We start from the raw sequence: 25,113 nt of genomic DNA on the forward strand, positions 1-25,113 counted from the left end.
AATATGAAATAAAATTTGCTGAATGTCTCAACATACAAAGAAATTTAGAAGACGTGATGCAAGTCTGATTCAATAATCCCTGCTGTGCCTGGTGAGAATTTGTGCCTGGATGAAAGTGGATGGGCCTGCTCTGGGCACATGCGGCACCTCCCAGGTGACAGAAAAAGTGAAGGAGATTAAAACAAACAGCCAGAGAAATCCAAATGCAACCCCAATGCCACCCACGGATCGCAGGGCCAGCAAGAAAATAACTTGTGATTGTAGCCCCGGATAGAAGCTCAGGAGCTACAACCAAAAGACCAGCTAGCCCTGAGTCTCGACGGTCCCGACATTAGTGTAGCCCCAGATGTTTTCCAGACCCAACACCACCCCTGCAAACAAGTATTCGAAGTAAGGAAATGGAAAGGAGCAAAACCTCCAAGATGCCCTAAGCCACTCGCTGCCTGCGGGTCCTCACAAGTTGAAGCAAATGAAATCAAAATTTAATTTCAGTCATTTCCTCCATAGGACACCTCCTTCTAGGCCCTCCCTCATGAGAGTGTGCGCAAAAAACTCTACTTATAAAGCCATATGCTCAGTAGCGTGCGGGTGGCTAGAGCGGAATTGAAATGCTGCTCCAAGCGACATGAAAGGAAATAAAGTGTAAAGGAAAGCTTATTGCAAGTGTTTCGAAAGGAAAGAAGACAGAAAGGAAAGCAAGGTTTAATGCACTAGAGGCGCAGAGTTAAAAGGTGAAATGAACTTTAAAAGTGAAAGGAGCAAGAGGCGCAGAGACAAGAAAAGAAGGGAATTGTAAAGTGAAAGAAGAACAAGTTACTTACCAACTGGTAACGTTCTTTCGACTGGATGTTCCTCCAACATATTCCTCATCTTAGATGTATTCGCCCAGCTTTAGCTGCTTCTGAAATTATTCTCGGCAGAGGGCGCCGTACGTCGAGTCGAAGTCCCTCGAAGGCCTCCGTCGAGGGTGACGTCATAGGATATACAAGTAGCACACACTGCGCCAGTTGGCCTCAGTTCTGTTTTTCCCCTCTTGCTTTGCTGTATAGATAGTGTAGGTAGCCAGGTGTTAGCCTTGCGAGAGTTGAAGTGGTAATAACACCGGAAAATCTACAGAGGGGTAGGATGGGAGGGCAATGAAGAATACGTTGGAGAAACATCCAGTCGAAAGAACGTTACCAGTTGGTAAGTAACTTGTTCTTCGAATGGATTGTGTCCTCCAACGTATTCCTCATCTTAGGTAAACTCCCAAAGCAGTGCAAAAAGCTCTCTGGAGGAGGGAGTAGATTATTTAAAAACATATATATCATATATCTGAATATAATACTGCTTTACCAAAAGCAAGCTCTTTAGAGTGTGAAGCATCCAGATCATAGAATTTAGAAAAAGTATGCAGCGATGACCAAGTTGCTGCTTCACAAATAGATTTTATGGGAACACCTCTTTGAAGGGCTGTCGAAGAGGCTATGCCTCTGGTAGAATGGGCCCTCAAGCCTTCTGGTGGATCTTTGCCCGCCAATCTGTAGCATTCCCAAATGCAAAGCACAATCAAACGTGATAGGATTTTGACACCGATTGACCTAATTTCCATCCGTTGTAGCCATTATCCACTCTAAGCTTGGAGAGCCTAGAAATGTAAAAGCTTAAAGCTCTTCTCAGGTCCAGCCTGTGCAATCTTTCCTCCTCCTTACTGGGATGAGGTGGAGGATAAAACACGGGCAGAATAATTTTCTGATTTAAATGGAAATCAGGTACAACTTTAGGTAAGAATGAGGGTTTAACCCTCAATACAACTCTGTCCCTGTGGAACACAGTACAGGGTGGCCCAGAAGACCGTGCCTGCAACTCGCTCACTCTTCATGCAGATGTTAAAGCAACCAAGAAAACTGTTTTCAACGTTAGTACTCTTAATGGACATGTGTGCAAGGGTTCAAAAGGGGCACACATTAAAACTTTAAAACCGAAGAGCGCTTAAAGATGGGAAGCGCTGCAAGATAGCTTTTAATGGTCCCAACATTGAGACCTCTATGTGCCAATGATAAGAGGAAAGATAATACTTCTGGAATAGGACACAGAAAAGGATCAACATTCTTTTCCCTGCACCAGTTGCAAAACTTCTTCCAGCAGCAACGGTACAAAGATTTTGTTGCTGGCCTTCTCGCCAAAAGCAACACTTCCATGACGTCACCCGGAAGGTCCCAATCCTTGTATCTCAGCCTTTCAGATACCAAGCATGAAAGTTGAGAGTCCGGACCTCTGGATGGAGAACCTGGCCCTCCATTTGTGAGAGAAGGTCCTCTCTCTGAGGAAGATGTAACAGAGGACAGATGGACATGTCTAGAAGGTCCGGGTACCACGTTCTGCTGGCCCAATCCAGGATCAAGCGGTTTCCGAACCGTCTCAACCTCCTGATGACTTGAGGAATGACGGGAATCAGACAGAACGCGTATAGCAGTGGGAAGTTACACTCCACCACGAACGCGTTCCTTAGTGCTCCTCTCGGGGGAAATTCCCTTGAGCAATACTTTTCGCACTTCCGGTTGATTCCGGTCGCAAACAAATCTACTTGAGGGGTTCCCCAAAGGGTGAAGATCTCCTGAAGGACTTCCTGAGCCAGTTCCCACTCGTGGGATACCGTACTCTGCCTGCTCAGAGTGTCCGCCGTCATATTCTCATCCCCGGCTAGATGAAATGCTGTTAAGGAGATTCCTTCTTGAATTACCCAATACCAGAGCCGCATTGCCTCTCTGCACAGAGGTAGTGACCCTACACCTCCTCTTTTGTTTAGGTAATGAATGGCCACTGTGTTGTCCGTCATTAATAGGACATTTTCTTTCCCTTGACAGATGGCAGAAAAGCCTTTAGCGCTAGTCTGATTGCTCTGAGCTCTAAAAGGTTGATGTGTAGTTTGGACTCCAATGGAGACCAACGACCGCTGATTGTCAGATCATTGGCATGAGCTCCCCACCCCATGAGTGAGGCGTCCGTCACTACTGTAATCTCCGGCTATGGTTGGCAAAAATGTTCTCCTTTTAGGATGTTCTCTGTGCAAGTCCACCACAGAAGATCTTGCCGAACCTTGTTCGGAATCTGAAGGATATCCGTCATTTGTTCTGAGAACTGGGACCATTGAGTCTTTAGAGCCCATTGAAGGGATCTCATCCTCAGGCGTGCTTCTGGCACTAGGAAAATACAGGATGCCATGAGGCCAAGCAACCTCAAGAAGTCATAGGCCTGGAGATTTTGGGCATTTTGGAATTTGGAAACCATCTGAAGAATGTCTCGAGCCCTCGACTTGGGAGGCGAGCTCTTTCCCAAGGATGTGTCTAGTACAACCCCTATGTATTGGAACTGTTGGGAAGGTGTCATCTGTGGCTTCTTGAAATTGAGGGAGAAGCCCAGTCTGTAGAGGAAGTGGCAGGTGACTTGCAGATGATTCAGGGCTTGCTCGGCAGAACGCGCCCTGATCAACCAATCGTCCAGGTAGGGGTAGATCTGAATGCCCCCTCTCCTGAGGTGCGCTGACACCACTGCCATCAACTTGGTGAAGACCCTCGGGCGGAGTTCAACGCGAATGGTAGGACTCAAAACTGATAATGCGAGTCGCCAACCGCGAACCTCAGGTATTTCCTGTGCTTGAGATTTATTGGCTCATGAAAATAAGCATCCTGAAGGTCCAATGACATCAACCAATCCTGAAGTTGAAGGGCCTGAAGGGTCAGAGAAAGAGTAACCATCTTGAACTTGTCCTTCCTGAGGAGCTTGTTCAAGCCACTAAAGTCCAAGATTGATCTCAGTCCTCCGTCCTTTTCGGGGATCAAAAAATATGGGGAGTACGATCCCTTGTTCCTCTCCGCTACAGGTACTGGTTCCATAGCACCTTTCTCTAGCAGGGTTAAAGCTTTCTGCTGTAGGAGCGGGTCTGGAAGCTTCAAAGAGTGTCTCCCCGGTGGATTGCATTGAGGTTGTGTTAGAAAAGGAAGGCAGTAACCTTGGGCTATTATTTCTAGAGCCCAAACATCTGAAGTAATGGCTCGCCATTCATGCAGATGCTGTGACAGCCTGCCTCCTACAGGTATCTTGTGATGCAAGTCCTCAAAGTGGTTTTGGGGCGGTTTATGCAGCTGCTGATGGCAAAGAGGCTACAGCTGGGGCTGGCTTAGCACGTTTTCCCCGTCCACCACGAGTTGCTTTTCTCTGACTGGCCATTCCTCTCACCGTTCCATATGAGGAGTAATAACGATAGGATCGTCCCCTCCAAGATTGTCCTGATGCACAATAAGGCTGAGGTTGCCTAATAGCAGCTCCTAAAGATTTGGCAGCCGCTTTTGAGGTCTGCAACCTCTCAAGGGTCTCGTCAGCCTTGTTGCTGAGAAGGTGAGGCCCGTCAAAGGGCATGTTTAAAACACGGTTTTGCACGTCTGGTGTGAAACCCGAATTACACAACCACGCAAATCTGCGCATCACTGTGCTAGTGGCCATGGACCTGCTCACACTATCTGAAGTGTCCAATCCAGACTGAAGGGATTCCTGCATGGCCTCCTTTCCATCTCGAACGATGTCTAGGAATCCTTTCCTTTCTTCCCCTTCTGGTATGTGCTCCGCCGCCATTGCAATGCACGCCCACAGAGTGTAAGAAAATGTTGCCAAGGCACATGTGTAATTGGCTGATTTTAGCGCCATACTCCCAGCTACAAATACCTTGCGTGCCCAACCATCCACACGCTTGTCGTCCCTATCCGGAGGGATGGAAGGGTATGCCACCTTATTTGAACCTGTGGCTGCCTGGACCACCAGACTCTCTGCAGTAGGCTGTTTGGGCAGATAGCCGGGGTCGCTACTGGAAGGGCGGTATTTTGAAGTGAGGGACTTATTCACAGGAGGAATTGAGTCCGGGGTCTCCGAATTTTTGGCCACCCTATTTTGTAAGGCTACATGGAAGGGTAAAATCAGGTCTTCGGTGGGGCCATGATTCAATATGTCAGTCAGGTCATCCTGGATGAACTGAGTTGGTGGTTTAGCCCATCCTAAATAATCGACCACCTTTGTCATCAGCTGCCTATATGAGGGACTGGCATGTTCCCCTGGTTCTGGTCTGCCAAAATCTGTCTCAGGTGAAGTGTCAATTCCACTTGCGTTATGCAAGGTTTCCACTAGATCCCTCATTCTGCTTTCCTCAGAAATCAGACATTCTGCAAATTAGGGGTGCCATACTCTAGGCCAAAAGGAACATCTTCCTCAGACCTCTCTTGTTCTTCACAAATTGAAGTTAAGGGCTTAAAATATTCTTTCCTTGGCAGAGGTTTATACATTTTTTCTGGAGGAGGTGTTGCAGTAGAGACTGAAGGCTTTGCAGTCTTTGCAGCTTTTTCTTTTGCTGCTATTTTGACAGTTTCTGGCTGAATTGGAGCCTTTGAAACATTCAGCGCCAAGGGCTTTAGGGTCGACGTCGACAAAGGCGTCGATGAAATAGTAGTCGTCGACGGAGCTGGCTTCAAGCGCATCGAGATGCTCTTCGAAGGCTCGAGGTGTCGGGTTCCGGACAGCGTCAGTGACCTCGAGTGGTTGACTCGACTCGAGCGATCTTTTCCGCTCTGGGTCCTGGATGGTTCCCGATCTTTCCTCCTTCGATCACATGGGCTCGAGGGCGTGCGAGTGTCGGAATGGTAACGCTGCCGGCCGGCTTCCGAGGAAGGCGCGGAGCGAGGCTTAGCCTTTTCAAATACCGCCATCATTTTAATTCTAAATGCTTCCCATTCTTCGGAGGAAGAATGTTTTGTGGGGCATTTCATTCTCTTAGGGGATTCGTCGACGAAGAATGGTGTGAACCACTTCGGGACCTAGACCTATCCTTTTGCCTTTCGTGTCGAGGAGCTTTCTCCTCATGGGATCTCGACTCGACGCTTGAGGCTTTTCGGTCAGGTTTTCGACCTACCTGTAGTTTTCCCTTCCTCTCTCGCAAGGCCTTGCCGGTCATTGCCTGACACTTCGTACAGGCCTCCATGTCGTGGCCTTCATCGAGGAACCACAGACATTCTCTGTGTGGATCTGTGATCGCCATTTTGGACCCGCAGGATTTACATTTCTTGAACCCCGAACGCGGGGTAGTCTGGGTGGACGACGAGGACATCTCGAATATCTACTTCACAATAACTGCGTCACAGAACTATTGAGGCGCACCGAGTCTCGGAATGGACACCTACTGCGTAAAAACAGAACTGAGGCCAATGGGCGCAGCGCGTGCTCCTTGTATATCCGATGACGTCACCCTGGACGGGGGCCTTCGAGGGACTTCGGCTCGACAACATCGACGCACGGCATCCTCTGCCGAGAAAAATATCTGAAGCAGCTAAAGCTGGGCGAATACATCTAAGATGAGGAATATGTTGGAGGACACAATCCATTCGAAAAAAGCAGAAAAGGGTGCGAGTGAGCATGATAAAGAGGAAAGAGTGTGAAGCATAGTAAAGTGAAAAGGAGCAGAAAACGGGTGCAAGTGTGCACAATAAAGCAAGAAGAAAGTATGAAAGACATGGAAAGTGTGAAAAGGGCTGAAGGACACCCCAACGAAAGCAAGTTAAGAGAATTATGAGAGTAGAAGCAAAGGAGAGGGGTTATTCATTCGAGTGGTCGCACTAAGGAGGAGCAAAGAGCCTGGCATTCTAGAAAGTCTCCGATACTGGCCCTAAAAGAACTGCGATTAAAGAAAGGCGCATCCTGACAAACTGAACTTTTGAATCAAAGGGGCCTAAGCTTGGGGAAGGGAACCTTGAGAGGCCTACTGAGTTATCGGAAGCTGCACTTTTGTGTTGCATCAAAGGGGCCAAAGCTTGGGGAAGGTAACTGAGAAACCTGAAGGTGTCTCACCCGCTAGTCCCAGGGTTCTGTCATCCAGGTGGCCAGGACACAGCCTTCACTTTTGGATCCAGTTACTGGGGGTGGACTAGTGCGAGAGGACCACCTGGGTGAGGGGTCTTCGGGGAGTGGGAGTGGGACACCGGATGGCGAGACGTGGTATCCCCTTCACTGTAACACCTTTATCCCATCCTGCAGGTAGGATACTTAGGAACTCAAACCCCCGACCACTATAACATGAACACTTTCTCACTGACAGCTCGCTATGAGATAAAATGGACTGCCACCCGAGCTGTATACCCGACATGTCTCAATACGATGGTCAGGCAGGGTCAGGCAATTACCGACCATCACACACACCTGACTTCCATTACATTTCCCCCACACCGATAAAAGGTGGAGCACAAGACCACACTCGGAGCGAGGCACAACACACAAGGAAGCAGCAGTTTTAAGATGGCAGTTTAACACGAGGCAAAAGACAGCAAAACAGAAGAGGATCGCAAGGTGAGAAGTGCCCTTGACCTTTTCGACGAGGAACCGTTACTTTCTCGAAACCTCGAGAATAGAAAGCATAAGACTGGGAAACCAGGCTGAAGAATCCTTCCTTGTGTGTCGGGGGTACCCGAGGCTCTCCCGCATCGATAATCATGGCGGGTAGAATCGCCTGCTGCCATGGTACTGTCCTTGGCTCCTACAACAAAGTAGCGCCAGTCAAATCAACACAGCCAGCGAGTTGGGGAGGCCGATACCAGACCGGTCTGTGTTGAAGTCAAGGTTGCAAGCAGCAACAATGAACGCTGAAGCGAACAGTATATGAACACATGTGATAACCAATACAAGAAAATTTGAACAACAGATGAGTGATTGAACTTTGAAAGCATGCTCATTCGAAGGTCTCTGTAATGTATCCAATTTAGAGGTGGCAAAAAGAGTGACAAAGGATTGGGAATCGAAGTGGTCCTGCAACGGTCCAAGCAAAATCCTGTGCACAATCGTACGTCTTTGATGTTAACAGAGTAAAGAAAGTTGATGACAAAGTACATAAAGTTGGTGCCAGCCCAAACAAGGGAGATCAGCTGAGAGCTTTGGGCCAAAGCAAGTTTGTGTTCAAGTCAATTAAAATTGGTCCGAGCCCAGCAGAGGGAGACTGATTGGATATTGTGTCAAGGCGGATCTGAGACCGAAAGAGAGGGATCGGGGTGAACCGTGAATCACCCGAGAAATTGGATACATGAAATGGATACATGAAAATCCTACGAGCATTGTGGTAAAGAGGATCTGAGCCCGGCTGAGGGGGATCTGAGGTGAATAGTGAAATCACCTGAGAAATTTAGTGCGTGTGAAATCCTGAGAGGAAAATAACTTATTGTTTGTTTGTCGCATCACGCCCTCTGAAAGAAGACACTTTGAAAGGCAAAGAGACTTGGGCACGGAAGGCCCTGATAAAAATGTTTGAACTGCACCATTGTGCTAGAGAAGCCAGAGACTGTGCTAAGTTTGAGCGTGCCACCTTGTCCCATGGTGAAATTGTGGGGAAGGGAGGCCAATGGCCTGAATATCCTGAAATATCATTTCTTGGACACTTCTTTCTTTTACATAACATTGTTTCCCACACTATTTGTAATTAGAGATAAGGATTGGCAATAGGTTCTTTAGTATAGGCCCTTTTATTTTGACAGGCCACCACTAGGACTGCATTATTATTATTATTTGATGGTTGTAGCTTGCTTCCATCTTTTATGATTAGATAGGCGTTTTTCAAACCCTTAATGAAGTTCAATAAAGACCCTTGAACTGTGGTCACTTGTGTCAGTCTTACTGTTGATACCATGCCTTCCTTAAAGAACCCTGAGAGGCCTACATACTTATTAGAAACTAAACTTTTGTGTTGCATCAGAGGGGCCTAGACTTGGGGAAGGGAACCCTGAGAGGCCTACGAGGAACTGCGTTATATTAGGAAACTTGGAAGAATTGAAGCTTGAGGAAGGGAATCCCAAGGAACCAGAGACATTGAAAGTTGTTTGAAAATACTGCAAGAACCCTGTGGAGAAGGTTTAACGAACAACCCTTCTTGATTGTACACATTTTTATGACATTGGCAGAACTACACATGATGGGACCACCACATGAAAGTAGCCTTGGTTTATATTTCTTTGTGGAACCACTATTTTTCTTTCAAGAAGACTTACGCTCACATTTTGTCAAAGAGTGAGGGCAAGCATAGGTTTAGACAAAGGCAGATTTTGGTTTTAGACTTACAGACATCGACAGCCCTTAGAAACATCGGTTGAGGGAACAATGCCTTTAGAGTTAAGGCTAGTTGGGTATTACATCAACCCCAGAACTTTATTAAATAAAGGTTTTGAAACTGTTACCTTTGAGTCTGTGTCTCTCTTGACACCATGCCTGTCTCACAGCAGCCTCTCTTGCACATCCCACAGGTTGCTGCTTCAAAAATGTTCCTATCACATGTATTTCCTTGGGTGCTGTAACTCTGCAATAGTGATTAGCGGCCCTTAGCATCTTCTCGCACCAATCTTTCACCCTCTATACACCTATAGAACCGACTAAGCAGAAGGTCAAGTGAGAAAAGGCTACGAATACATTGTGGGAGTTGTACTGTTAGCTTGAGTTTGCCAAATAAAAGACTAGATGTATTCGGTGTATCACATGTTGATATAGACCTCCCTCTTAGTCTCTGCTGTCTCCCTCAATAGCTCTATGGGTAAGAGTCACTTCCATTTTATATTTTAGTCATAATAAGAACATTACAGTTGTCTTAGTGAGCAAAGCACATTATCAAAACCTAGAATGACCATATTAATTATTTCCTGATAGATGGTTATCGTTCCAAGATTGGCCCTCAGGTACACTCCCTATTGTAGTGATTTGCATAAAATCAAACAGCATATTGGGAACATAAGATTGAATACAGATCATTATGTTTGCAAAATTATCTGTGACAAAAAGGATTCTACAATTAAATCACTAAGTACATAATGCACAATGAGCTTTGTGCTCATTACATTATTCAGAAGTTAACCCTAACACTGAAGTGTTTGTAACCATGAACCAGATATACTCATTTGTGCACCTGGTACTTGGATGGGAGAATAAAATGGCTGAGACATCGGACACTTCGCTGGGGTCAGAGGGCCGTCCTGCTTCTTGTTTCCAGAGAGGTTTCCTCTCCTCTCCGAATTTTTTAAGAATAGGGGCTGAAAGGGTAAGTCAGGCCTCAGGGTAAGGATGCAAAGTCAGCGATGCGAAGACATCCTTAGAGAATTTAATATATGGGATGATTGGTGATGGCTTCTTCTGTAAAATTACTTTGAATTTCCAGCTATGAATGACTAAACTAGTCCTGAGCTAGCCACAGACACAGATTTTAATACATGCCTATTGATCACAGAATTGACTATTACTCACTCAATATACCCCATGACTACATGTGACAAACTGCACTTGGCTCAGTAGGGAGGATGGTGAACTGCACACTCATCAGTGTCCTCTTCAGTCCTCCGCTGATCAATTCAATGATTGCAAAGGAGGAGGTGGCCAGCAGCTGGAGACAGGAATGGCTGGATTTCTTTTTCTGCCTTTCCACCTTGTGAAAATGATACACACCTAACAACCAATCAAAAATTGTGCACTTTCTGATCTTCTCATGAGGTTGCTTTGTGGGATTTCACAACCCCTTTCTCACTCTTTTTACTTCTGATAAAATAGTTTGGTAAGACTTCAGCAAGACCTAAAAATATTTGGAAAATGGGGTTGTACAAACTAAAGTGTACCACTAAAAATGGCAAGATGCTAATAAAGCGAGAATAGGTATAGGATGATAGAATTATCCACAAAGCAGGTAAAGTAACACATTCTTCTTTATTTGTGCACCTCAAACGCCCACCGGCTCCTAAATACAGTTTACTCCAAATGCCCCAACAGTCTTTCTTTTGCATCTTTCTTCCGGCATTCCATACTCCACATTCTACGTTCCTTACACACCTCATGTGGAATGCTGCATGTGACATATGGAATACTACACGTCTCCCTTGTATTTAACAATATAAAACTGACAACCTATTTACATGTTGGTGATGGAGAACTATGACATTAACATGTGAATATATACAGAAATAAAATAGATTTGATAATATAACTGGAGATTACTTTAAACATAACTCAATGAGATATGCAGGTGGTGTTGAGTCAGACTAATTACAAGTTAGTAGGAGCATCACATCTTCATTCCACATAGTCTTTCAAATATAATGGTCTACCACAAACACGTTTAGCACGTGCTGAACAGTGACCATAATTTCCTTCATTAAGGCATCTTTTCTTTCTATCAATATTTTGTTCTGTGGAACTCGCACCCCTATGTTTATCATTCACACACTTGAACACCCTATTAACATTCCACACTCTACCATCTGAAACCTTTACTGCTCTGTGAAACCTCTCCACAACTTTCACAGGTTCAGACCAATTAATACCATTTTCTACCCTGGTATGAGGACACTTTATCCACACCTAGTCCCCTTCCTCAACCACACATTTCTTTACTGCCTTTCTAATATTGAAATGGACTTCATTACATATTTGTTTCTTGGTAATATTCTCATTCTCCTTGACAAGACTAAAATCAATATCTTTCTGGCATGCTCTGTCCAACCAAGGTGGACAAACTCTGGTGTTAGGTTTCCTCCCCCCTCAACATCTCAAAGGGAGAAACCCCTGTGGTGCCATCAGGTGTAAATCTATGCGCCACAACTGTGTCTTCTGCTGCTTTCCTCCAATCTCCATTCTCTGAGATGAGATGGCAGACTTAATACTGTTCTTAATGACCCTATTGAATCTCTCAACAATCCAGTTTGTCTCTGGGTGATCAATCAAAATGGTTCTATGCTCTATGCCGTTCCTCTTGAGAAACATCTCCCTTTCTTCAGGCACAAGTTGAACACCATTATACGTCACAATTGCAGTTGGATAACCTCTCTTAAATATTTCCTGCAAGAACTTAATGATATCCTTGGAACAGATATTCTGTAACCATGAAATCTCCACCCATCTAGACAGCATATCCACTAAAACAATGCAATACTGCAAAGTCCCTTGACTCCTCACTGGTCCTACAATGCCCAAGCCTTCATGCTCCCAAGGTACGGACAGAATAGAAATTAATGTCATGGGTTCCACTCTTGCAACACACCCTTTTGCAACATCCTCACATATATGACAATTTCTGATTAATCTCTCCACCTTCAAATCCATGCCAGGCCACCAGTAGTCTTATCTTATCAGTTGTTCTGTCTTTGTCATGCCTTTATGTCACTCATGCGCTATCTCCAGAATATTGTTCCTCACACTGGCAGATGAAAACAATTTCTCCCCTCAAAATCCTACCTCTATTTATAAGCAATTCATCAAACACATGTCTCACGGCTTCCGGCATGGTTCGTTTCCTGATCTCACTACCTCTGAGACCAAATTCAAGACGCTCTTTGACACCTCTAAGTACTTCATCTGCTAACACAGCCCCCCACTCTTTTTCTGATACATCTTGGTTGATACTTAGAATTTGATCCTCTTCATTACTATTGCCATCCTGATCGTCAACCTGGAAAGACAATTTGCTGCCTTGTTCTGCACCCGAGGTACGTATTCTATCTCCCAATTCTTACCTTGTAAACTTGCAACCCACTTCCGTATTCTCAAAGACACATTATCTAAAGACTTTCTCATAAACATTTCCTTTAAAGGTTTGTGATTGGATCCGACAACAAATCTCACACCCCAGAGAAATGGGCAGAACTTATCAATCGCCCACTTAATTGTCAACAAATCCTTTTTAATTGTCGAATAATTATGTTCTGCTTCCCTCAAAACTCTGAATGCAAATGCAATGGTACACACATTTTCCTAATTTCTCTGATAAAGCACTGCACCCAACCAATGATTACTTGCATCTGTTGTGAGAATACATTTCTTGTTGGCGTTAAAACTCTTCATAGTGAGAGCCTTACTCAAAGCTAGTTTTAGTCCTCAAACTCAAGTTCACATTCATTATCCATTTGAAATCTCACTCCTTTCTTCAAAAGCCTTCACACGTGAAAAGGTTTTACTGCCAAATCAGGGATACATTTGGCATAATATTCGGCCATTCCTAAAAAAAAAGATGATCTTTTCCTTGTTGTTGGAACTGGGAACATTTAAAATAGTATTCACCAGCTTTTTCTCTGGCCTAATACCATGTTCAGATATCTCATGCTCTATATTGTATGGCAGATTTATGGAATTTGCAATTATCTTTACTTAGTGTTAAACCAGGCTCCTTGAATATGTCCAACACCTTATTAAGTCTGCCATTGTGCTCTTCCACTGTTGTCCTATAAACTAACATCTTGAAAACACAATACCCCCTCCAAATGGTGAAACAATTGATACACGAAGCGTTGAAACACAGCTGCTGCAGATAACAGACAAAAGGGCATGCGCTTACACTGAAACAAACCCTCTGGAGTAATAAAGGCGGTTATATTTGTAGAGGATGGACATTAGACAATTTGGTGGTACGCAGACATCAAAAACGAAAAGGATTCATCCCATTTACTCCAATAATCGTGCCCAAAATCTCTGTCATATTAGGTAAAGGGTGTCCATCTGGCATTATACATTGATTTACACACCTCAAATCTATGCCCAGTCTGAGTTTCCGATTAGGTTTGTGAACAAGGACCAACTGTGAAACCCACTCAGAGGACTCAACTCTTTCGATCACACCTTGTCTCTCCATCTGATCGAGTTCATCCTTTACAGCAGCCCCGATAGCTAAAGGTACTGGTCTCACTTTTTGCACCACTGGAACGGCATTGGACTTCATTCAAATTTTGTGCATAAAATCTTTCAAGTGGTCCATTTCCTCTTGGAAAACTGTGTGCTGAGTAAATAATTCCTGTAATTTATCACAATACACGGCATAGACTGCCTCTTTAGTATTCAGATAAAGTTTTATCTTAAGTCTCTTCTGATGAGAACTTAGAAGTGGATATGTCCCTTTGCTAGAAACATAAACCTTTTCTTTTGCTGATCTGTCTTTAAAATTGCCTAACAGACCAGAACCAACTTTCAAATCAATACGTTTGCCTCAATAGGCCACTGGTCTCACATCTACTTCATTGAGTATGATCTCTTTTCCCATTTTTGCTTCAAAAATAACTTTGGGCAGCAAGGTATACTTGGCTCCTATGCTTGGCTCCAGAGTCAATTACCGTATCTATATGTATACCTCCAATTTCTATGGTCGACATGGGTTTTCAACATCAGCATCTTCATCCTCCACATTACCCATTTCATTGCTCATACAGTCAATGACATGTGCATTCTTCCAATGCTTCACAAAACTCATCAACACAATCAATGTTCTCAACCTTTCTCGTACAACATTTAGTGGAATGCTCCCATTTGTTGCACCTTTTACATATTGCGTTAATGCCAGGACATTTGCCACTGCTGGACAAGCACATTCTCCCTTCGTTCTCATCTTTCCTTTCTTTAAACCTCCCTGCCTTTTTCTTTATAGTGCCTTCTTTTTTCATTTCCTGTTTCTTTTTAATAACATTCTTGCCTTGTATTGCTAGAACTTCCATCACTTGTAGAGTCTCTTCTTTCTTTGGTTCCGGTTCAGCTCTTTTGTCCAACTCTTTTACACACTTGTTTGTGTTTTCTACTTCGTTAGCAACCTTGATCACTTCATCAATAGATGGACTGCTCTTTGACCATAAGCATTCCCTCACTGTATTCCAACATAAACTGATCTCTTAGTCTCTCATTCAAGGTGGTGGCGAATTCACATGAGGCTGCCAAACACCTGAGAGCCATAATGTACTGTTCCTCCATTTTCCAGTTTCCTTTTCCCAAAATGATACCTCTCAAGCATGATGCTCACAGATTTATGGTAGTGCTCATCAAGCATTTGATGCATTTTTCATACTCAGTGAGACGTGCTGATTCCTCATGAGAAAGTTGTGGAAGATTTCCAAACTGTTCCTGACCGTAATTGCCCAAACAATGCATAAGCAGAAATTTTTTCCGCTCACATGCAAAATTTAAACCATGTACTGCAAACACATAATGGTCAAAAATTTCTTCCACTGCTTCCACGGTATGCTGGATTCACCTATGGTATCCAAAAAGTAGTTAGGGGGAGGCATGCCTTGCATGGTTCGTTTTCTCGTGAAGCAGTCTTTTTGTGTTTGTCAATGGAGAGATGTGTTAATGCTTATTGTTTTCTCCTGTTTAGAAATCTGATATTGTTGGATACTTTATTTCCAGCAAGTTGGACTTTTTCTTCCACCTTTGTGAATAATTACTTTTACTTGTGCGCGTGCAAGGAGAGAAAATTGGCACAGATCTCCCTGTTACAATTTATTAGTGTGCTACTATTGTATTCCTTTAATATAATGTTTGTGTCTGCTGTGGCTAACAGAACAGACTTTCTTGTCTTGTTGCTTTCCTGGAGTGGTTCAGAATGTCTTAGGCAATGTCCTTCCTGTTGATAACTTAGGTGTTCAATTACGCAGTGTTTTACTGCGACTGGTTGTCACGGTAACCGTGTGAAATTAATGCAGCTTTAAAATGGCCGCCGTACGTGGCGACCGTCTGCAGTGCTTTCCTCGCACCTAGGGAGCATTGAGCATTTCCAGGGAAACAAAGTGACGCTGATGTATGCAGCACGTTGAGGAGTGCATGCACGGAGTGCGTTCACTGTGCACCCTTGCGCTTCTTCCCAAAACAGCCAAAGTCCCCCCCCAGCTCCTTACTTGTGGGGCTGTGATGGCCCTATGTCAGGGTCTGCCCCTCACCTCACTTCATGTGAGACTTGGGCTGCCATAGAAGGTTACCTGTCTCCGACCTCTGTGCTTTTGACTGCACAGCAACAGCAGCTTGTCCCTCACATCTGTGCCAACCACACTGCAGTTTCTTCGACACAAACGCTCTTAAACGAATCTTTAAAGAGGGTGACAGTCCTCTACGGCGGGGCAGCCAGCTCAGGTTAAAAAACAGACAGATGCTCTGTGGGCTGCCATGCTGTTTCCTCGTCACCAATAAAATGATCCACGAAGCAGGTAAAGTAACAAATTCTTCTTTATTGGTTAATCTCATAAACGTCCACCGACACCTAAATACAGTTTACTCAAAAATGCCCCAACAGTGTTTCTTTTGCATCTTTCTTCCTGCCTTCCATACTCCACAGTCTACATTCCTTGTGGAATGTTGCATGTGGAGTATGGAATGCTACAGACGAGTAGTGGATTGAATGCATATCCAATAAAGAAGATGCCAATCACATCGGTTCCCTCAAACCTTGGCACTCAACTTAAACAAACAATAACACATTTATGTGTGCAGCCACTCCAAACCCCTTAACCGCCTTCAGATGAGACACACAAAAAACGCACAAAAAACGCACAAAAAACACTTGGTTGTTTTGATAGTCTGCAATGTTACAATTATCTTCACTTACCATAGAACTTGGATTTGGCGAGGATGCTTCCGCTAAGGCAAAAACCATCCTTCCGGTTACTGACAAAGAACGCAGACACAGGCGGGTGATGGGACACCTGTTGAGTGCAATAGACAAATGAAAACTGGACTAGAAAGACCATGTTAGGTTCAGTTTACTATTAGTAAAGGAACAGAATATTTAACTAGGCAAAATGCAGTATGCATTTAATGCTTTATTCATTGCACCTAAAAGCATATTCTCAAATACTGGAAAAGACATACTATTCAAAAGTTAAGCTCAATGAATCTTTTTAGCATTAGGCTCAGAAAGGCAAAATGACCTGTGATGATAACTTCCCACAATATGTATGTTTGTAACATCAGTCTTATTTTTCCATATGTTTATGTGTGAAAATGATGAGCGAACAACTATCTTGTTATTTTGGTATGAGGCGGTAGATACTAATTTCTATGGAAGCGTGCACAGTGAGGGTATATTTACATATTAGGTTAAAATATTCAAACAATTAAAACATTGTTTAGAAACAAGTCATACAATATGTTGTATTTGCATCCTTGTCAGGTTATGACAATGCCAATGGTGCACGATCAAGCATGATTTCAGGCAACAGAGATAGTAGATGCACATGCTGAAATAAAATGTTTCGCACAGTCCAATCCCAACTCCAACGATACCTGCTCTGCAATGTAGTAGGTCTTGCTATTTGTTCGGGGGTGAATCCACAAGCAGCGGAATGTTTCTCCAAGAATAGGATTGTAAGGTTTTTTCAGACCCTAAAGGAAACAAGTAGTGATACTACAAATCAATGTTAACATATCTAAAATATTTTGAGCCACACGGCATATGAAATATAAAAGATTAATAACAAAAGTAAAATCTTAACTCAGAGAATAATTTTGCCACTGGCTAAAATTACTAAATGGAAGGATTCAAAAAGAACTCCCTTCTCTTGAGACAGGTGTCTGAGTAGATAAACACTCATTATTAGGCATCACTTTAAGAGACATTGGATGGATCCATTTTGCAAATATGACAAAATCAGAAACAACCACAAAAATATGCTGCAACAAAAGAGTATTAAAAACACAATACCTGTGTGAGCAGGAAACACCTCAATCGAAGTGGGTTCCTTGCCTGGATACATGAAAATGGGTTTACAGAAAATGTCTAATGCCGGTTCTAGCCCTGCAGGATTGGCAATTTGGCATTTCTAAAACGTGCTTATCATAGGATGAACCCCGATAGATTATGGGATTGAATATTCTGCCAAACCACAACAGAAAGGACATCATGGTCCCGGACCAATGAATTAACTCTTGTTTGTTTGTTTATTATTTATTATTTGTATTGCGCACCAGACCCATGGATATCAGGGCACATAGCATAAGACAACTTTAAGCTTAGTTACACAATGAGAAAATACAACACAAAGCATATGATTTATACAGGTCAAACAATATCCGTCAACAAATGTATATAGATATGCATACATCAAGGTTTCATAAAAGCAGCAGAACATAGTCGGAAAAATGGTTGAATGGTCATTTACAATGGCTGGTCAAAAGTGTAAATTTAAAATCACAGGTAGGGGGATATGTATCTACAATTATTCACAAGGTGGCAGAGTAGATCAATTATAGGTGTAAGAACGCAGTCTTTATTTATCTGAGTCTTTGAACCATCTCATTAGGTTTTCGCAGAAGTTCTGGTAAAACTGGTCTGCTCTAAATAGGGGTGGGTAAGGCGTTCCAAAATTGGGCTGCCTTGACCGTGAAGCTATTGCCCCCAACTCTGGCTAGCTTGAATCTTGGGACTAGAAGGCAGTTGGTATTGGATAATCTAGTCGTTCTTGTGGAGGATTTTCTGGTAAGTCTTTCAGTCAAATAGCAAGGTGCCGCGTTGTTCAGGCATTTATGTGTGAGTGAGTCAACTTTTAAATTAATTTTGTCATAAGTTGAAAGCCAGTTATTGGCTCTTCTAATCTTGGAAATGTGTTCTCTCCTGGCTATTCCGAGAGCTGCTCTCAGAGCATTATTCTGAAGGAGTTGGACTTTTTTAATAGTTTGTTGGCGCCTATGTAAAGTGCGTTACAGTAGTCTATCTTAGACAAAATAAGTGCTCTGGCCAAGGTAATGCAACTGTTGGACAGAAAGGCTTTACCTGCTCTAATCAGTTTGCAAGTATATGCTGTGGTAGAGGTCATGGCATTTACTTGCTTGTTGAGAGACAAAGAGTCTAGGTAGAACCCCAGGGTTTTCACCTCCTTAGCGACGGTGATGGTGTTATTGTCAATATTAAAGGCAGTGTAATTGGGGCTCCGTTTTTTAAGGGTCGAGGTCATGCCCAGGATAATGAGCTCAGTATTGTCATCATTCAGGCATAGTCCATGGGTGGCCATCCATGCCTGGATGATGAGGTATACCCTTTCACTAAGGCCAAATCCTTGTCATAATCCCCATTAGGTGGAAGGAGGATCTGAGTATCATCTGCATAATTAGTGTAGGTGATAGCAAGATGATCCAGTTCATCGAAAAAGGGCTTTGTGACGATGTTGTATAGGGTAGGTGAGACGCAGGAACCCTGGGGCACTCCGCAAAAGATAGGGATGGGGTCTGCGGCTGCTTTAGAGGAAAAAACTCTCATAGTTCGATGACTTAGAAAGGATTTTATCCATGCTACAGCTTCTGCAGAAAAATAAGCGGCAGAGTCCAGATGGCTGCATAAAAACCTGTGGTCCACAAGGTCGAATGGAGCCGAAAGTTCCAGGAGGAGAAGAAGAGCCGATTTCCCTTTGTCCCTGAGTTCGTCTATCTGGGCCTTCAGATCTATTAAAGCTGTTCCGGTCCCATGTTGGGGCCGGAAACCTGACTGACGTGCTCCAAGTAAGAGTTTGGATTTGAGGTGTTTTTGTATTTGTGAGTAGGCCATCTTGTCCATGATTTTCAAAAGAAAAGGCACTGTAGTGATCGGTCGGTAATTAGTGGGTATAGCTGGATCAAGGGTCTGTTTAAGTAGTGGTAGCACCCACGATTCTTTGAGGTTATTTGGGATAATGCCTGAGGAGAAGGAGGCACTGATGAGTGTTGTGATGAAAGGGGCCAGGTCTCTGGCTGCATCCTTTATAAGTTGGGCAGGGCATTGATCGCCCTGGCAGTTTGAAGGTTTGAGCGATAGAATGTTTTTTTCTGTTTCAAGTATGGTAACTTTAGAGAACTTAAAGCGCAGGGGATCAGCAGTATTGTTGAAGGTGCAAGGGTGACAGTAGGTGGCGTGGTACAAGTTAGGGAGGCTTTTCTCTTGGCAATTTTAGACTGTAGGGTCGTGACTTTATTGGCAAGTGCTTGCTGTATGTTCGTGCACCATAGTTTATCTTTTACACAGTTGTCAGTCACTGGGATGGGAGCTTCCAGCTCTTTCAGAATAACAAAGAGTTCTTTCGTACTTGATTTGGCTTGTGAAATTCTAGAGTTGTAAGTTTCATGTTTAGCTAGAAGTATTTAATTTTTATAGAGAGCGGTTATAGTGCTGAGGTTGGTCTTGTTTTCCTCAGATGGTGATAATCTCCAGGAGACCTTGCCTTGTCTTTTTTTTTTTATTGGTAATGTTTTCAGGTGGGGTGTAAACCATGAGTTAAGGTGGGCTTTCGACTTTCTTCTTCTCATTTTAAGAGGCGCTATTGAGTCAAGTGATGAGGACATGACTTTGTTAAACTCATTGACCAATTCATCAGGCTCCAAATTGTCAGGGAGCACATTAAGTGTAGGGAGGATGAGAGGGAGTAGGTTGTCACAGGTAATATTCTTTTTGTTCCTTCTGGGTATAGGTGGAGCTAACAATAAGGGTAGCATGCGTATCTTTAGGGTCATTAAAACCTAGGTTCATATCCCCTAGAAGGAGGATTTGGGAAGAATTTATTAGATTGTTAGACAGGATGTTGGAGATATGTTCTCCAAAGGTTCCAATGTGGCCCGGGAGTCTATATATGAGATGGATCGTGAGAATCTGGGAATTGTTGATGGCGAGCTTAGCTGTGAGGTTTTCACAAGATTTGATATTTAGGGCTGGAGCGAGTCTAATAGGTAGATTCGATTTCGCAATAAGGGCTATGCCTCCTCCTCGCGCTTCGTTTCTATCAGATCTTAAAATAGTATAGCCATTGGGGAGATAGCTGGGCCTCCAGCGCCGTGTAACAATGATTCAGTGATTGCTAGGAAGTCAAGGTTTTCTGATTGTATGATGTCGGAGATCTCTGTTGCGTGCGCAACCAAAGATCTGGCATTTATTAAAGCGCCCTTGAGAGCTGGAATAGAAGGTGAAGTAGTAGGTGAGGCTTCCGTGCTTTGTGTTTTAAAGGTGGCGTGCTTGCGTGGCACGTCGGTTAGAAGAGGGCTATGGAGAAATGTTCCTCTGGTATTGGGGACTTTTGTATGTCGTAGGCACAATGTGACAAAGAACACAGCCTTCCTTCTCATAGTCTCCAATAAGAAATACAACATTTGAATGGTGTTCTAAAAGCAATATTTGTGATGTTAATTTGGCCTCATTCATGATCATTGTCATTTAGTGGCTGCTGTGCCCTGGCCACATGGAAGGAGGTTCTTTGCAAGGAATCAGTGAGGACTCACACAGGTTTTATCACACCCTGCTCTTCCTAAGCCACAATTGTGTCCAAATGTACTGTGCTGCTATGGATTGCCCTATTCAAACCTATCACTTTTCCATCTACACTTATGTACTTTCCACCACCACCACCCTCAACTGGGCCGCTGCACAGTGTTTTTGCAGGTATTAACAAAATACTGTCCCTTTGAATTAGGGTGTGGATAGAATGTTTATGATGAGCCAGCCATTTACCACCTCCCTATAAATGAATCTCACATCTGTCTGGCATCTCTCCAGGACCTTCTCTTGAGGGATGATTTTTTCACCGCCTGAAATAAATGCAATTACTTTGGGAAGATGTTCATTTTAACAAGCTAAGAACCAGCCAAGTCATAAAAGAAACAACCCTTTTCATTTTGTTAGATCGGTTTTAATCAAATCAAACAATCAAGCGTAGTTGGTGTTGGACTTAGGTCTCACCTATATGTCCAGATATCTTATAGATTTACAGGGGACGTACCTCCCAAGGGGCTCCTTGCAGCCCAAATGCCCCTACTGACACCTGTTCAACAACATACCACAGGCAGCTCCCACTCTCCATGGCCCTAACAGCAAGAAGCAGCACACACTGCAAACGTGAACCGGGCAACAGTGTAGCCGTCTTCATTAACCCCAAGTAAAAGTGGAACATACGGGAGCATGCTTGAACCTGGACCAGCACTGACACGCTGCTGCCACATGCAGACTGGAAAACCCTTGACAACCCCAAGCACTGATAGCAGCTTGCGCCAGGATGCTTGCAATGCGTTGAAGTGTACAGTAAAATACAGCCAAGATGCCAGACAAATAGCATGGTAGCAAGGCTAAGCAGACATTAATGGACACCTACGCCTGCAAGGGCGGACAAGAGCCACACTCTTCCTCAGACACCAGCTCAGCACGGCCGAAACTGCAAATGCAGCGCCATGAGGGAGGTCCGATTCTGGAAGCCATTGTGGCACTAAAGTCTGCACTAGAACAAAAACTGATGCAGTAATAGTGGACGTGGGACTGCTACATCAAGACGTGCGGACACCGGCAGACAGAATGGGTACAGCGGAAAAACAAGTGCGAGAGAACACCACTAGCATCAATAGCGCCCAAACCCAAATCACGATATGCTGGGAAGAATACAAACTCTAGAACACAGAGCTGAAAAGGCAGAAGGCAGAGCCAGACGAAATAACATCCGTATAATGGGCTTGCCAGTGGGAGAGGAGGGCAGAGACCCTATCAACTATATCGAAAATCTGCTGATGCAGGAGGTTGGTCCCAGCAATTTATCACAGGGCTTCAAGGTCGAGATAGCTCATAGATCCCAGACAAAAATACCTTCTCTAGGCGCACCACCGAGGCCTGTGATAGCCAGAATCATGAACTTTAAGGACCGGGAGAAGGTCCTCACCTTTTCAAGGGAAGGCGGCACAATAATCAGAAATTCTTCGAAGCTGCCGATTTAGCCTGATTATACGGTGCTAGGGCAAAAGCGCAGGGCAATGTTCGGCCCAATGAAAAAACACCTCAGAAAAGCAAACTTGAGTTACATGCTTCTGTTCCCAACTAAATTAAAAGTGATATACAAAGGAAGATCCTACTTCTTCAAACCACCGCCGAAGCACACACTTGGATTGACGAAAAGCGCATACCCCACATTAGCAGACAGGCACAACAATATGCACGCGTGCTCATCAACGGTGAACGCCACTCTAGACCCCAAGCCTGCAATCAGAACCCTGCTGTGAGCGAGGAGACGAGAACCGACATCTCTAATGCAGCGGGAGGAGCTAAAAAACCTCACACACAGGAACAAGCTGCCTGACTGTTGCAGAACGAGCAACCCCTATAACGTTGACCAAATTTTGATGCAATCTGTAAGGCATCGTGCGGCTCGTGGCATCCTGCAAAGTAGGATGGTGCAGGGAAAGCGGCTATGTCTGAGCGAGGGAGGGGAGGCTGGGCGTTTGTTAAAGGTTAAAGTTGAAGTTTGTTGAAAATCGAAGTCAGGGCGAAGACATGCATCCTATACAACAAGCTGACTCGGGTCTACCTACAGACCACAAGTACACAAAAAAGAGGCAGGGAGGGCCCCCAGAGGCAATCGATAGGGAAAGCAGAATCACCTTATACTGTACGGGCCAGAGGAGAGAATTACTTGGAGAAAACCAGAGGATCAGGAATCTGGGGGAGGGAGAATGTGCACAGTAATATCCGCAGAAAGGGAAGTACCAAACATGGAAATGAGGAAGGACGGGGGCTCATGGGAAAACACAGGTCCCATCGACACACTGCAGTGACACGCCTCGAAGGCACAAACATAGTTACATGGAATGTAAGGGGACTTAACTATGTGAAACGTTTAAGAGTGTACACATGGCTAAATAAGTCGAGGGTGAAAGTCGTATTGCTACAGAAAATACACTTGTCAAAGGACAAACAATCCATGATCGCAAGGAAATGGGGTGGTAAGGTATATGGCTCGGCATACTCCACTTATGCCAGAGATGTGCTGACATGGATAGACCCCAATGTCCCCTTTCAGCTATTAGACGTTAATGGAGACAGAAGGAAGGCAGGTGATAGTACACAGCCTACTCAAAAATAGAGATTTGGGCCTAGTAAATAGATATGCCCCAAACCAAGACACTGGGTTCTTCAGAACGTTGGGACCCCAAATAACACTATACAGAGGAGCCACTTACATATTAGGAGGGGACTTCAATTGCACACAACCCACTACTAGATAGGTGAGATACTAAATTGAAAAAACCGTCCCCACCAGCAAAAACTTTGAGAACCCTCCTGAACCAATTCTGCCTGGTGGATGTTTGGAGAGATGAGCACAGCGTGGACAGAGGTTACTCTAATTTTTCAGCTCCACATGGTACACACACAGGAATAGATGTGTTCACTGAGACAGAGATTCTAGACAAATTTGTTGAAATAGAGTTCCAGGCGAAAACTCGCTCAGACCATGCCCCACTATTGGCGACGTGGCTGCACACAGCCACGAGAACCCCAGTACCAACATGGCATCTGGATGCAGAAGCTCTGCAGGAAAGGGAATTCCAAAACCTCATGTCAGATGTAACAGAGGAATACTTCCAGCTCAACACACGAAGTGTAGAAAGGACAGGCACTTTGTCGGATGCCTTTAAAGTAGTGGTATGAGGCGCAGCGATTAGGAAAATGGGACGCCTAAGGAAGGAAGTAATAAGGGAATTCTCAGACACAGAAAATGACATAGCATGGGAAGAAAAAGTAGCAGAGCTAGTGGGGGTGGAATCAGCATAGCGTTGAGGTTGAAGTGCATCAGCATCTGGGAAAAGCTATGGAAACTAGACTATACAAAATATACACAAAAACTGCACGATGAAGGTGACAAACCTGGCAGGCTACTCGCCTGGCTTACCAAGCGCGAGACCTAAAGAGACGTGATAAGCGCAATCCGGAACCAAAATGGGGAGATAATTAGAACACAGAAAGGCATTAATGAGATTTTCTCCAAATATTGCGAGGAACTGTACTCGCCAGTGCTGAGTACAGATGAGAGAAACTTGCCTGAGGCCTTGGCCCAGATGAACTGCCAAGACTAACAGGTTGCAGTACTGGACGCCCCGCTGACATTAGAAGAATTAGAAGCAGAGATAGTGACGGCTAAAACCCCAGTACCTGATGGGCTCCTGGGGGAGTTTTATAAAAAAAAAAAAATTGTTACCTCCCAGACTCAGTGGTTTATGAAGAAGCATACAAAAGTGGTATACTACCAGACACCATGCGATAATCGTCCATCATGCTGATCCTGGAACCAGGGAAGCAACCACTAGACTGGATCTTACAGACCCCTCTCCATGATCAACCAAGACAGTAAGATCCTCACAGCGGTCCTCGCCAATAGATTAAAGCAGGTTACGACACTAGTACATACAGACCAGATGGGATACTGAATCCGAGAAGACTCCACCACATCATCGATCAAACTAACCATAAGCCAAGAGATATCGCGGCAGCCTCTCTATACACAGTGAAAGCTTTTGATTTGGTGCGATGGGACTGGCTGCATGTGCAGGTTCATTTCGGAATATGTC

General features: G+C 44.2%; 1 protein-coding gene across 5 annotated transcripts in view; it reads right to left on the bottom strand.

The window, feature by feature from the left end:
- OSBPL8 (oxysterol binding protein like 8) overlaps positions 1-25,113 on the bottom strand; it is a 2,810,514-nt gene that overhangs the window by 842,718 nt on the left and 1,942,683 nt on the right. For all 5 annotated transcript variants that reach the window (XM_069629380.1, XM_069629377.1, XM_069629378.1 and 2 more), the window contains 2 exons: positions 17,062-17,160; positions 16,385-16,481 (listed from right to left, as the gene is read on the bottom strand). In XM_069629380.1, coding sequence (XP_069485481.1) covers positions 16,385-16,481; positions 17,062-17,160 — 196 coding nt within the window. The remainder of the gene's footprint in view (positions 1-16,384; positions 16,482-17,061; positions 17,161-25,113) is intronic.

Source organism: Ambystoma mexicanum, chromosome 12, assembly GCF_040938575.1.
Source record: "Ambystoma mexicanum isolate Mex_15411 chromosome 12, UKY_AmexF1_1, whole genome shotgun sequence".
NCBI lineage: Eukaryota > Metazoa > Chordata > Amphibia > Caudata > Ambystomatidae > Ambystoma > Ambystoma mexicanum.